General features: G+C 41.5%; 1 protein-coding gene across 1 annotated transcript in view; it reads right to left on the reverse strand.

Moving 5' to 3' along the window:
- Positions 1–12,568, reverse strand: part of LOC138367714 (sulfotransferase 1E1-like) — a 30,780-nt gene extending 18,212 nt beyond the window's left edge. Inside the window, exons 1-2 of the mRNA XM_069329674.1 lie at positions 12,408–12,568; positions 10,106–10,208 (exon numbers count right to left, since the gene is read on the reverse strand). Coding sequence (XP_069185775.1) covers positions 10,106–10,208; positions 12,408–12,542 — 238 coding nt within the window. The 5' untranslated portion in view covers positions 12,543–12,568. The remainder of the gene's footprint in view (positions 1–10,105; positions 10,209–12,407) is intronic.
- Positions 12,569–14,823: the final 2,255 nt, after the last annotated feature.

Raw genomic sequence — 14,823 nt, forward strand, 5'->3', positions numbered from 1 at the left:
ACCGAAATACCCCCAGTCAACTGAGGTTGGTAAGCGGATAGTCGTCCCAGCCGTGTTCCAATTTAAGCTGTTAGAAACGGCTCATGCCAATAGATTTGCTGGACATGGTGGGGTTTCGAAAACCTTTCATCAACTAGCTAAGTGTTTCTACTGGCCGCACATGAAGAAGGACGTACGTCGCTTCTACAAAACCTGCCACGCCTGCCAGATGGCAGGGAAAGCAAACCAGCCTGTACCTAAAGCTCCTTTATGCCCTATCCCATCCATGGGTGAGCCTTTCGAGCCCCTCATTCTGGATATAGTTGGCCCGCACCCCTTCTACCTCAGGGGTGCAGTATTTGCTCACTATATTAGATCGGGTTAGTAGGTACCCAGAAGCGATCCCTCTTAAGACCATCACAGCTAAGGTCTTGGTGAAACATCTACTCTGGTTCGTCTCGCGATATGGTCTCCCTAAGACCATTCAGACGGATCAGGGATCGAACTTTATGTCCCGTTTGTTTCGCCAACAGATCGCCGACTTGGGAATCCAGCAGACAACCTCCAGCGCCTACCACCCCGAGTCGCAAGGAGCTTTGGAGCATTTCCACCAGACGCTGCAGGGCATGCTTAGGAAGTTTTGCTATGACCGACAGAGTAAGTGGGTTGAAGACCTACCCTACCTCCTATTTGTGGTAAGATCAGTGCCTAATGAATCACTAGGAATCTCCCCATTCGAAATTATTTATGGTCACTTTGTGAGAAGTCCCTTAGAAGTGGCACGAGACCATTGGCTGGACGAGGAGACCGACGTAGACGTTGTGGACTGGCTATCTACAAATAAAGGCAGGTTGTTCTCTGCTTGAGAGATGGCAAAGAAAACCTTAGAGAACACTCAGAAGACCACCAAGAGCAGGTACGATAAGAGGACCAAACAAAGGGATTTCCTGGTAGGGGATCTAGTTTTCGTATGTACTCCTACAGTGACCAGAAGTTTGAGTGCTAAATTTGTAGGTCCTTACCAGGTGTTAAGAAAGGTTACTAGTCACAATTACCTTCTTAACACTCCAGACCGCAAAAAGAAGGAAACTTTAGTTCATGTTAACATGATTAAAAAATATGAGGGCCAAGATACACTCCCAATAACCATGGTGACAACTAAAGATGACATTGAGGAGGATGAGAATGTACTAATTCCGATATTCTGTGTAATTTGCAGGCAAAATTGACGCATGTGAACGGAGGAGATCAACCATCAATGCTGAAAATGATCCGGAGATACAAGACAATCTTCAGAGATGTTCCAGGACTAACATCTGTCCTACAGCATGACGTTGTACTGGAGGAAGGAATCCAGCCTATAAAGCAACACCCCTACCGACTCAATCCCCTAAAGAAAAAGGTGGTGGAAGATGAGGTGGAGTACATGTTGAAACACCATCTGATAGCCCCAAGCACAAGCCCATGGTCATCCCCGATACTACTAGTGCCCAAACCTGGTAAGATATACCGTTTCTGTATTGATTATCGCCAGGTGAATAAGGTCACAGTAGCTGATACCTATCTTCTCCCCAGAGTAGAGGAATGTCTCGATGCCATAGGCAAAGCTAGCTACCTGACGAAATTTGACCTATTTAAGGGCTATTGGCAAGTTCCCCTCACGGAGAGGGCCAAACCCATCTCTGCGTTCGTGACTCCCGACGGCCTGTTTGAGAGATGTCAGGTGATGCCGTTTGGGATGAAAAACGCAGCATCCACCTTCCAGAAGCTGATGGGTATTGTGCTGCGTGACGTAGAAAACACCTTGGTCTACATCGATGATGTATTAATATATGATGTTAATTGGCAGGACCATCTACGTCACATAGAGAACTTCTTCGAGGCCATGCTCCAGTCAGGGTTGGTAGTCAACCTGCACAAATCTGAGTTTGCCAAAACCTCTGTCATCTTTTTAGGTCATAAGGTAGGAGGAGGATGGATTGCGCCAAAGGCCAGCAAGATAGAGGCAATAGTCCAGTACCCTACACCAGCCACCAGGAAGGACATCTTGCGTTTCCTTGGTATGGCTGGTTTCTACCATAAGATTGTCCGTAACTTTTCATCCATAGTCCCCCCTTCCTGACAAATCGTTTGAGGAAGGGTGTGAAGCTGTCATGGGATGAACATTGCCAGGAAGCCTTTGAGAGCCTCAAGGCGATTCTAATCTCTTCTCCAATCCTCAGGTCCCCGAGTTTTGAGGATAGATTTATCCTAACAATCGACGCTTCCGACTATGGCCTGGGGTCCATATTATCTCAGAAGGATGAAAAAGGGGTGGAACATCCTGTAGCCTACCATTCTAAGAAGTTTACCCCCAGTCAGCTCAACTATTGCGTCATAGAGAAAGAGACGTTTGCTTTAATCAGTTCAGTCCAACACTTTGAAGTGTATCTAACTAGTAATAGTCATCCTATCCTAGTACGAACTGACCACAACCCTCTAAAGTTTCTCGCCCAGTTTAAACAGAAGAATCTTCGACTCACCAGATGGAGTCTATATCTGCAACTATATCCCCTCCAGATTGAGCACATCAAAGGAGTGATAACGTTGTAGCTGATGCATTGTCACGCATCTGAACAACTGATTAATTTGGTTTGTTTCCTTTATTGTTTTTAGAAACCCAAACCAAATTCTTTTGGTGGGAAAGGCTACCCAGAGTGAGTGTCGCCAAGTGATCAGTGCCTTCAGAGGAAAACGAAGATGTATATACTGTGTAGTAATAATTTCCTTTTGTGACTTTAATTTACATATGGTCGTGGGAAAGGAATATATATATATATATATATATATAAATTAGTATACTTGTGTATTTAATGTACCTCCTCCGTTGATTTTACTTGCGTTACGGAGCTCACCCCTTGAAAGCCTCTACTAACTTGGGGCCGGATACCCCAAAAAACTAATACCATCAGAAAAGAACCCGGTTGCGTCCCAGTAGGGCCGTAACAGAGGGAGAGGGAGGGAGGGAGAGAGAGAGAGAGAGAGAGAGAGAGAGAGAGAGAGAGAGAGAGAGAGAGAGAGAGAGAGAGAGAGAGAGAGAGAGAGAGAGAGAGAGAGAGAGACCTGGACAATGCTGGGAACCCCTTTCCAATACTATCCTATAAAAAAGAATGTCTGTCTGTTTCTCTTGCTTGCCTTTCAAAATTTATCTCCAGACTTTGCAGGGGGGTAAGGGACAGACATAGGCTGGTCGGGGAACCTTGCCTTATTATGATTTCGGGGTTCAGTGTCCCTGCGGCCCGGACCCCGACCAGGCCTCCTCAGGCTTAAATTAAATTCGTTAAGAAATATTAGCATTTCTAAACACCCCCTTGGTCATAGGTATTGAGACTTGCGAGGAGACAAGTGTGAAATATTGCGTGTGACTAATGTGAAGTTGTTACTGAAAAAAAACATGGAAATAGGAAGATTAGAGAAAGAAAAGCAAAGCCTCTGAATCTGATATATTTCTTCAGTGGATCTTTTGAGGGGAAGCAGGTAGGTAGGTCGATGAGATAGCTCGAGGGAGAGATAGCTAGATATTGATAGAAATAGAGATAAAGATAATTACAGGTTGGTAGAAATAATGATAATTACAGGTAGGTAGTGATAAAGGTAAGTACAGATAGGTAGAGATAAAGATAGGTAAAGATCTTAAGAGATAGAGATTAGGTAGAGACGGAGATAGATCTAGAGATAGAAAGGGGAGACAAACATAGAGATCCAGGCATCCTCGGGTACTACCATAGTATATATAACAAAAATAAAAATAAATTGGAGAAGAAAAACGAGTGTTATCTGGACTTTCATCCCTGGGAGACTAGATAGCGCACAAGTACTGCACAAGCAGAGGAAGGTCAGGATAGCAGTGCAGATACTTCACAAGCAGAGGAAGGTAAGGGATCAGAGGATACTGTACAACAAGCCAGGGGGCCAGATTCACGAAGCAGTTACGCAAACACTTACGAACCTGTACATCTTTTTACAATCTTTGGCGGCCTTGTTTACAATTATTAAACATTTAATGAGCTCCGAAGCACCAGGCGGCTGTTTATAACAATAACGACAGTTGATTGGGAAGTTTTCAAGCTTGTAAACTGTTTAATAAATGTAACCAAAGCCGTCAAAGATTGAGGAAAGATGTACACGTTCGTAAGTACTTGCGTAACTGCTTCGTGAATCTGGCCCCAGGTTTTTGAGGCAAGAAGGACTCGAACAACAAACACCTCATGCACAAGTAAAAATGATCACGGGAAAACAGGAACCAATATTTCGAAGGGGAAACCAAGGCATTCTTGCAGAGATGAGTACTGAGTAGCATTAAGGTTATGTTCGCCAATGAAGATGCAATTACAAATAAAGGTGTAGGGTTGGAGGTATAGAAGGCTGAATAACACCCACACATTATATAGCAATAACTGAAACGAAACTAAAGAGTGTTATAAAAATATTGCAATCTTCTCACAAGGATATCAAGTAATAAAATAAGACGGTGGTGTAGGTGGGGTAACCAACCACTACAATCTCCGAGGTGATTGTAGCCAGGGTAATGCTATAGTCACACTGGAGCTGTGAGGAAGTATAAGTATTAGAAGGAACAAGTAAGCAAGAGCACACACTAGCAATAGCAACAGTTGGTGACAAGAAGGTAGTAGTAGTAGTTGAAGCGAGGAGTTACAACCCATCGCTAAAAAATACAAGGCCTATAGAAAAATATGACAGATGCAATGAAACTTGCCTAAAGGTAATGTAAAAAGCACCAATGGTGGCAAGGGGGATCCAGGGCTAAGAATCTTATAGTTGCGAAGTTCAAATACAGAGAAATAGACTGAATAAAAAAGGACCCCCCCCCTCCACAAGGGGCATGAAAATGGAGAACAAAACTGGTAGATACGGGACAACACTTCCTGAAGCAACATATTACAGAAGCAACGAGTCAGGGATCTACCAGCAACACTAGACATGGTATTTACCCAAACTGTCCCAGATATTAAGATAATAGTGTACGAGATGCCCTCTACTGCCAGTGACGACTGCACTATCATGCTAGAGAACATAATGAAACTAAAGGAATATGATTAACCAAGGAACACATTGACGAAGAAGATATATTAGAGACGTTGGGATTTACGTGAAAGTGAGGGACTATCTTAGTGAAGTCCAGTGGGGAAGGGAAATCAACAATAGGATTATGGAATTAATTTATCAGAAATGTTCATATGTAATGGAGAAGTTCATCCCATTCAATAGGGAGATGGACGAGAAAAGAGAAGTATACTCCTGGTTCAATAGGGAATGTAGAGAAGCAAAGGAAAGGACCAGGAAAGTACAGAAACTGAGAAGCAATTTAAAAACGACAATACAGCAAAGGTTAAGGCCCATCTAAAGCTGTTCTATAGCCAGATAAAGAGGAAATCATAAGGAATTGACATGTGATGAGGTTGGAGAGACATGGTAGAATGCTCACGGAAAATGACAAGGAGGTCTGTGAAACACTCAACAATAGATTTTAGGAGTCTTTAAGAACGAGCAAGTGTGGCGACCAGGCTAACGAGATGAAATACTAAGGTATCACTGGACGAAAAATGAGTCAACGTTGAGAACATTAGTAAACACCAGGATGAATTAGACACAACAACATCAATAGAACCAGGCCAATTATCACCATGGCGGTTGCAAGAGGCTGCAGAAGTACAATGTCACTCGTTGACTACAATTTTCAATAAAACATTTGAGACTGGAAAACTTCCAGAATTCTAGACAAAAGGCAAACATAGTTTTTGTATTCAAATGTGTGAAGACAGAAGAACCTAAATTACTCTCCAATGTCGCTGACAATATTCTGTGTAAAGTGCTGGAAAAAAGTAATCAGGTTGAGAATAAGTAAACATGTGCAGAGGATAAACGTTGTAGCGAAGATGCAACATGGATTGAAACAGAGAAAAGACGTGCCTAACAAACTTGATAGAGTTCTATGAAAAGGTTATTAAAATAAATAATGAAAAGAAAGGCTGGGAAGGGAATATTTGTCGAGATGGTTAAAAATCTTTAAGTGCAGTTGCTAATGAAAGGCTGGCATACAAGATGAAGAAGGAAGCTGTGATAAATGAAGAAACAGCTCTGGATAAAGTACTACCTGAATGACAGAAAACAGAGTCAGAGACGAGGGTTCGAGTTGGAAGGAGGTAACAAGTGGAATTCCCCCAAGGATCCTCGGACCTCCCTGCTGTTAACAATTGTTGTGAATGACCAACCTGATGGAGTAAGTTTGACATGTCAATGTTCCCAAAAGGCTGACGCAAATAAAGAAAGTAAACACCGAAGGTGACTGTAGAAATTTGCAGGATGACATTGACAAACCCCAGAAATGGCAAACATGTGGTTGCTAGAATTCAATATTAATAAATGTAACTTAATGGAGATGGCAAAATGAGAAAGGAGTCTAGAAGGTATCTACACCATAAATGAAAAAACCTACATGAGTGGGAAAGAAAAAAGGAGTTTGGAGAAGATATAATTCAAACACTGTCTCGACCAGAGGCACACATTATCAGGGTAACAAATTATGGGATGCTGCTAAACATTATAATGATATTAAGAAACATTAATCAAGGCTGGTTATTAAACCAACGCTGGAATAAGCAGCACCAGCCTGGAGTCTGCACCTCGTGAAACAAAACCAGAATTTACAAAGTACAAAGTTTTGCAACAGGATTAGTACCTGAGCTAAGAGAGATAAGCTCTTTAATTATTTTTAATTCACTGTGTTGGGGGACAGGAAGCCAGAGTGTATTCATTCAGAGGTTCCCCCCCCAGGGTAGAATTATTGACCCCGCGCAGGATGCAACCCCACAACAAGCTGACTAACTCTTGATTACTTACTTGCTGCTAAGTAAACAGACAATTAGGTGAAAGGAAACGTGCCCAACCATTTGTGTATCGCCCTGGATTCGAACCCGGAATTCTTGATTGTGCGTCGAGAACGAACCCGAGTGTACTACCGGGAACCTGTCTATGGAGACAGGTTCAGGAAATTAGATTTCAAATCCCCGGATGAGAGAAGAGAGAGGGTGGTTATGATCGTAACATACAAAATACGGAGAAAAATTGATAACGTGGACAAGGACAGCCTTTTTAAAGGGAGAAGAAGCAGGACAAGAAGATATAGGTAGAAGTTTAAAACGCAAATGAGTCGAAGAGATGTACGAAAAATCTGGTACCCTATACAGATGGTCAACAAGTGGAATGATTTGGAAGAGGAAGTTGTAGAAACCCCTTCCCTCCAGCCACAACTTTAACGTTAGATTCCATTTAGAATTCGAAAATCAGAATAGATAAATTATAGATCAACAGGTACAACAATGTTAATTAAAGGGGATGAAGAACTAGACCTCACTTCCCCGTAGTCAGTGATAGGTAAGTACTGATAGGTAAATACACCTTATAGCACTCACACAAGCCACAATGAGCAAAGAAGTCCAAGATAACCTTTATGTAAACTTTACTTCACATAAACTAAGCGAATACTCCATAACAACACAGAACCACACACTGCCAGAGTAGTTAGTAAATAATGCACTGTAACACCATAAGACTGTTTAGTTGGATTTAGTTAATACATGCATAGTACATGAGCCAGTCAGACAGGATTTTGAGAGGCGTCAGGGTGTCTGAGCCATACTCACACCTCTAGAGTGTTAATGACGACAAACTGACCAGTGGTCAGGTCGTGTGACTTTACCTTGCTTCTGCTAAACTAATAATTGCAGCCAGGTAGCCGGGTGTGTATTTCAAACAAGCCGCCCGTTAAGGCGTGGCTTGGTAGATGGTCTGGGGCTATCTATTTAGTTGGTGGAGTTAGCTCCCAGATTCCCAATAAATACCCAGGGAACTGTACATTCGAGAGCCTAGCACAGCATCAACAGAAAACAGAACAGACTGGGGGTGGACAACTGAACATCAGCCAGTCTAGGCTGTCAGGCTGGGTGGGGACTCTGCCTCCACCCCATCTCTACCCAGATTAGGCTCAGACTCTTGATGAGTTGAACCTTAGGGTGACTTATTTCGTGTTTCCCAAACTTTAAGGTGTTGTGTGATTAGCAGGGGCAGAGAGTCATAGTGCCCTCAAGGTCTTGTGTGGTGACTCACATTGGTTATTAATCTGGACAGTGTCAACATTAAGGAAAATTGCTTGAATTATGAATCTTATCATGTTAAATATACTTGATTAACTTACTTTTTAATCTGACTTTAATTGTGTTCCCTAGATCTTGGATTTTCTGATATATTGCAAATTAAGCGTAGAACACTCATGAGTTTATTGCCTTAAGGAATCTTGCATGGAACAAGATACATGATTCCAGTTTATACATGCTAAAGTAACATTGATAACAGCTTAAAGTACAGACGAGTTCCATTCCTTGTCTTGTATGTAATGAACTAGAATGGATGGTAGCAGCCCTTTCTACCTCTACGTCTATCTTTTCTACTTCACTTTCTACTATCTACCCTTATGCTTCTACCTTCTACTTTCAACTCTTCTCTAATTTCTACTTCCCCCAATGATCCCAATATCTTCCTCCCTCTAACTTTCCCTTTTACCTGACCACTCCTGCCTTACTCCCCCCTCTTATCACTCTTCCTGACCAACCCCGCTACTCCCTTACTACTTCCTCACTCCTCCCTCACCCTTTCTCTACCTCCCTCACCCTATACCTGATTGTTGTGTTTTTGATTGTTGCCGCCGAAGGCGGCTAGTTTATTGTGCACCCCATACTCATCCTGTGAGCGGTAGCGCAAAAGCATTACAAAGGGCACAAAAGGTCTCTATCAGACCTCATCTTAGATTATTACATAAACAATTTCATCTATCCTTCACACCTTATAGTTACAATGTCAGCTAGTTACAGAGAAAGTGCTATTTCAAGAGCTATATATTTACAGTAAGTCATCATACATTAATGGTAGGTCTTATCGCTAATACACAATAGTTTGACCAATGGGGATATTACAGAGTCGTAGGGGTGCTTCTGTTTATTATTAGTCCTCACAATACACTACTTGTTTCTGAATCCTATATGTCGTTCATCTACTGGAAGCGAAATATGGATACAGTGCAAGGATTTCAGGTAATTTATCCATGGTAATAAGATAGGTTGCCATATCATACAGAGTGAGCTTAGATTTATCTCTAAATGGCTCAATTTCACTACAATCCAAGATATAGTGTTGGAGTGTGTGGCCCTGTCTTTGTCCACACACTTTACACTTTACTTCATCTAGATCCCTATACAAGCCGAACTGGCAGAGATACTTGTAGCCAAGTCTTATACGAGCTGTGACAACATCTGTTAGTCTACTGACTTTGTTACTTGCCCCATACACATGTTTTACTTCACACATTTCATAGTGATGAACTATGGACCTGCTAGTTTGCACAGTTCTACTTTCTTCAAATTCATCCAGGAGTTCTCGTCTAATGACACTTTTAAGGGACCTATTTGATAACTCAAGATTCAGTTCGATATTGTCTTTATTTACTGCAGCCTTAGCAAGGGCGTCAACTTTGTCATGTTCCTGCATGCCAATGATACCCTCACCCATTAAATCATTATTCTTTTCTTAGCATTTTCATTTCACCCCTGTTCACCCTAGGAAGTGATGTGGTGGATGCTGACTCCATACATAGTTTCAAATATAGATATGGCATCTGGAGGTTATCTGGAGATGATTTCGGGGCTTTTAGTGTTCCCGCGGCCCGGTCCTCGACCAGGCCTCCACCCCCAGGAAGCAGCCTGTGACAGCTGACTAACACCCAGGTACCTATTTTACTGCTAGGTAACAGGGGCATAGGGTGAAAGAAACTCTGCCCATTGTTTCTCGCCAGCGCCTGGGATCGAACCCAGGACCACAGGATCACAAGTCCAGCGTGCTGTCCGCTCGGCCGACCGGCTCTCTTCCGGCATAGATGGAGAAGCTCAGGAATCTGTACACCAATATATTGACAGTTGAGAGGCGGGACCAAAGAGCCAGAGCTCAACCCCTGCAAGCATAACTAGGTGAGTACATGACAGTGTAGTGAACAATGAGTCAGGACAATGCAACTCACCTTTCCTAAAGAAGCCGTCTTTCTTCTTCTGAGCGCTCAAATAAATTTCAGGATTTTTAATGCTCCTATTTTTCATTGATGAGAAAGATGTGTGCTCGATCACCTAGAAAAAACAATGAATAAATTACTAAAAATAATCTTTACTTCTACAATAAAACTCAAATAATTTAACTATCATCATTATATCATGTTTAGACTGATATAATTATTGTTAAGATAAAGTGTTCCAAGACACCCTGAGAGCTAATCCTGCCTCATTGGTGCAATATATAGCATTCGTTATTATTAGTTAATAATAATGAATAATAATTAATAATGAATTAATACATTAGTACACCTGACTACCACTCTCCATCATTGGACCTCACCAACTTTCTCATTACCTGAACTTGACTAAGACTCAGGTAATGTCAACCTGAGTTGACCTTAGTACTTGATCACGAACTAACTTGACCCAGTCCCAGAACGTGGCTAGTTATCTCCATCCCATGAACTAACTCAACGTGGCTAGTAATCTCCACCCCATGAACTAACTCAACGTGGCTAGTAATCTCCACCCCATGAACAAACTCAATGTGGCTAGTAATCTCCATCCCATGAACAAACTCAACGTGGCTAGTAATCTCCATCCCATGAAGTAACTCAACGTGACTAGTAATCTCCACCCCATGAAGTAACTCAACGTGACTAGTAATCTCCACCCCATGAAGTAACTCAACGTGGCTAGTAATCTCCACCCTATGAACTAACTCAACGTGGCTAGTAATCTCCATCCCATGAAGTAACTCAACGTGGCTAGTAATCTCCACCCCATGAAGTAACTCAACGTGGCTAGTAATCTCCACCCTATGAACTAACTCAACGTGGCTAGTAATCTCCACCCCATGAAGTAACTCAACGTGGCTAGTAATCTCCACCCCCATGAAGTAACTCAACGTGACTAGTAATCTCCACCCCATGAAGTAACTCAACGTGGCTAGTAATCTCCACCCCATGAAGTAACTCAACGTGGCTAGTAATCTCCACCCCATGAAGTAACTCAACGTGGCTAGTAATCTCCACCCCATGAAGTAACTCAACGTGGCTAGTAATCTCCATCCCATGAAGTAACTCAACGTGACTAGTAATCTCCATCCCATGAACTAACTCAACGTGGCTAGTAATCTCCATCCCATGAACAAACTCAACGTGGCTAGTAATCTCCATCCCATGAACTAACTCAACGTGACTAGTAATCTCCACCCCATGAACAAACTCAACGTGGCTAGTAATCTCCACCCCATGAACAAACTCAACGTGGCTAGTAATCTCCACCCTATGAACTAACTCAACGTGGCTAGTAATCTCCACCCCATGAACTAACTCAACGTGGCTAGTAATCTCCACCCCATGAACAAACTCAACGTGGCTAGTAATCTCCACCCCATGAACAAACTCAACGTGGCTAGTAATCTCCACCCCATGAAGTAACTCAACGTGGGTATTAATCTCCACCTCATGAACTAACTCAACGTGGCTAGTAATCTCCACCCCATGAACTAATTAAAACTACCAATCCCTGAACATCCATAGATCTGATTAGGATTCTTCATCCATAGACTCTCCATCATTGTACCTAAGACTCTCCTTTCCAGGACCTCACTAAAACTCACTATCTCTGAATTTGACAAAGACTTACCATCGTTGGACCTGAACTGAGACTCTCCATTAATTGACCTAACAAATACTCTACAAGCTGGACCTGAATAAGAATCTCCATCCCTCTACTGTTAAAGTTTCTTACAGTGGAGTTCAGGACATTTAGATCCCTATGCTGTTAAACGTTCGCAAATGTACAGTATTTTTACACTATGGTTGAGAGAGAACAGCTGTGTCCACCCCGTGTCTTCCAGGCGGCTCAGGTGACACCTGTCACTATATACCAGTACCTGGTGGTTTAGGTATAATTGGACAAATGTATTTCTTTCTCAGAGTCTAATAGAATGTAATGTTTGTGAGAGACAAGTTCCCTGTAAACGAAGGTTGCATCATGCCACTTCCTGGCATGATGCTTCAACATAACACTCCATCAACATTTTACTCTCCTAACACTCATATTCTCAAGCTACAACTTCTCATCCCAGTGTCACTAACTACCTCACATCTATGAGGAAATATAGAGGCCTGAAACTGCCCAAAACACACTGTGCTAAACACTAATAAAATCGAGAGTCATATAAAATAACATGTAATAACATAAAACATTTTCCTGTACCATAATAACAACTCTGCTTAGTAACCAAACAAAGTTCAGTAGACTTACATTATCAAGTTGTTGCTGGGTGAGGCGGGTACCCAAGAACTCATTCAGAGTTCTTAGTTCTTTCATTACGTCAGTTTTCAGGTCTTCATAAAAGAGAAAATGCATGTTGGGATGGTCCTTGTTCTTCCACGCCATCTTCACGTGGGGCCAGAATGGGTTGTACAATACTGTCGGCATATGGCAACTTTATAATACTCAGTTATGATTAATATATAGTCAAAATCTCATGCTATTACAATAAGGCTAATAATATTACCTCATGAAGTATGGAAAATAAAGTCTATTTTTATTTACAAAATGTGAAAAAGTTCAAAATAATTATTTTTCATCGACTGCTCTTCATTCTGAGAGATTTTGTTTATCATTTGAACAATATAGGAAGGAACAATATTATCTATGTTTTATGTTCCACGACACAATATTATCTATGCTTCAAGTTCCACGACACAATATTATCTATGCTTCAAGTTCCACGACACAATATTATCTATGCTTCAAGTTCCACGACACAATATTATCTATGCTTCAAGTTCCACGACACAAACTGCTACGGAGTGTTTGGTACATTTTTAGTTGACACCATTAATCTTTCTCTCTGTCTCTTCCTTCACTTTGTCCAAGTCATCTTGGAGCCCCATGCTGTTATCCTCTGCCATAATCCTCCTCATTATTTTTCACATCATCAGTAAATATTGAAAGTTTATTCCTTCTCGAAGAGTTTATTCCTTCTCGAAGAGTTTATTCCTTCTCGAAGAGTTTATTCCTTCTCGAAGAGTTTATTCCTTCTCGAAGAGTTTATTCCTTCTCGAAGAGTTTATTCCTTCTCGAAGAGTTTATTCCTTCTGAAAGATCGTTTACATTTATGATATACAGGATAGGTCCAAGGACTGAACCCTGTGGGACTCCACTTATAACATCTCGCTACTCTGAGATTTCACGCCTCACAGTACCTCACCGTCTTTTGATGCTTTGGTTTTGCCTTATCCACTGGAGTAAAATCCCTGTAACTCCTGCCTTCTTCCTCAACTTATGCACTGCTCTCTTATGGAATACTGTGTCAATGGTTTTCTGGCAGGCAAAAAAAATGCAATCTGCTCACCATTCTCTCTTGTCTAATTTAAATCTATTAAACATGTGAGGCAAGATTTGTCACCTCTGAACCCATGCTGATGGTGTTACAAAGTTCCTTCTCTCCAGATTCTCTATTAATTTTTCTCACACTCTTTTTCCAACACCTTGCATGATAAGAAAGTTAGGAGCACTGGCCTGTAGGTACTGTTTCTTATCTGTCTCTCGTTTTGTATACCGGGACGATATTTGCTGTCTTTCAAATATTTTATGGTTCTGTTACCAGTGAACTGTTACCATTGAGAGAGGTAAGCATAGTGTTTTTGCTCTCTTTTTTTTAGTATCCATAGCGAGATTTCATCTGGGCTAACAGCCTTTGTCACATCAAATTCAAGCTTACCTCTTGATTGGTAATCTTAAGTTTCTCTAGTGGTGCTTGGTTAGGTGTCCCCTCTATTAGTTAAGGAACTTTTCCTTGGTCTCTTGTGAAGACCTCCTGAAATCTCTTGTTGAGTTCCTTGCACCACTCCTTGTCATTCTCAGTGAACCTGTTAGCCCCTATTTTTAGTTTCATTACCTGTTCCTTCACTGGTTTTTCCTCATGAAGTGACTGTGTAGCAATTCTGATTATCTTTGCTTTATTTGCTATGTAATTCTTATTGTCTCTCTGCTTCTCTTCTCTGCTTCTGCTTCTGAGGTACTCATTCTTTGCCTTCTGGTATCTCCCTCTGTTCTGCTTTGTACAAGGTCACTACATGACGTTGAACTAAGTTAATTTTTTGCCACCTTACATCCCTGAATAAACCACGCGTTTCTCATTTGTATTTTGTGTTTTTTCTTTTGGACTGGTACAAACGCTGCCCCTTTTACAGTTCTGGGTGACGTATTCAATCACGTCTTGTGCAGCCTATCCTCTGAGCTCTGTTGCCCTGGTATTTCTATTAGGGATTTTCGTATCTCCTCGTAATTTTCCTTTCGGTATGCAAGCCTTTGTTTTCTTCGAGTAAGTTATACTTACCTCTACCAGATATTCAAACAACAATACATTGTGGTCACTCATTCCCATGGAGAATAAGTAATCACAAAGTGATCACTTATATGTTAGGAATAAGTTGATTTTCCTTATATCTAAATCGCTTAAACTAAATCGCTTAAACTAAATTCTAGCTTGTTCGTCATTACCTTTCATTCATGTGCGTCAATTGACACACTGGTTGAAGACCGTTCTTATTGCCACATCCATTAGTTTAGCTCTTCTTGTCTCTGTTCTCCATGCAGTTCTTTGTTCAAACATCCATGGTTGAAGTTTCCTATGATTAGAAGCCACGATCAATTTCTATAGGTATCA

Source organism: Procambarus clarkii, chromosome 23, assembly GCF_040958095.1.
Source record: "Procambarus clarkii isolate CNS0578487 chromosome 23, FALCON_Pclarkii_2.0, whole genome shotgun sequence".
In the NCBI taxonomy this organism is placed as follows: domain Eukaryota; kingdom Metazoa; phylum Arthropoda; class Malacostraca; order Decapoda; family Cambaridae; genus Procambarus; species Procambarus clarkii.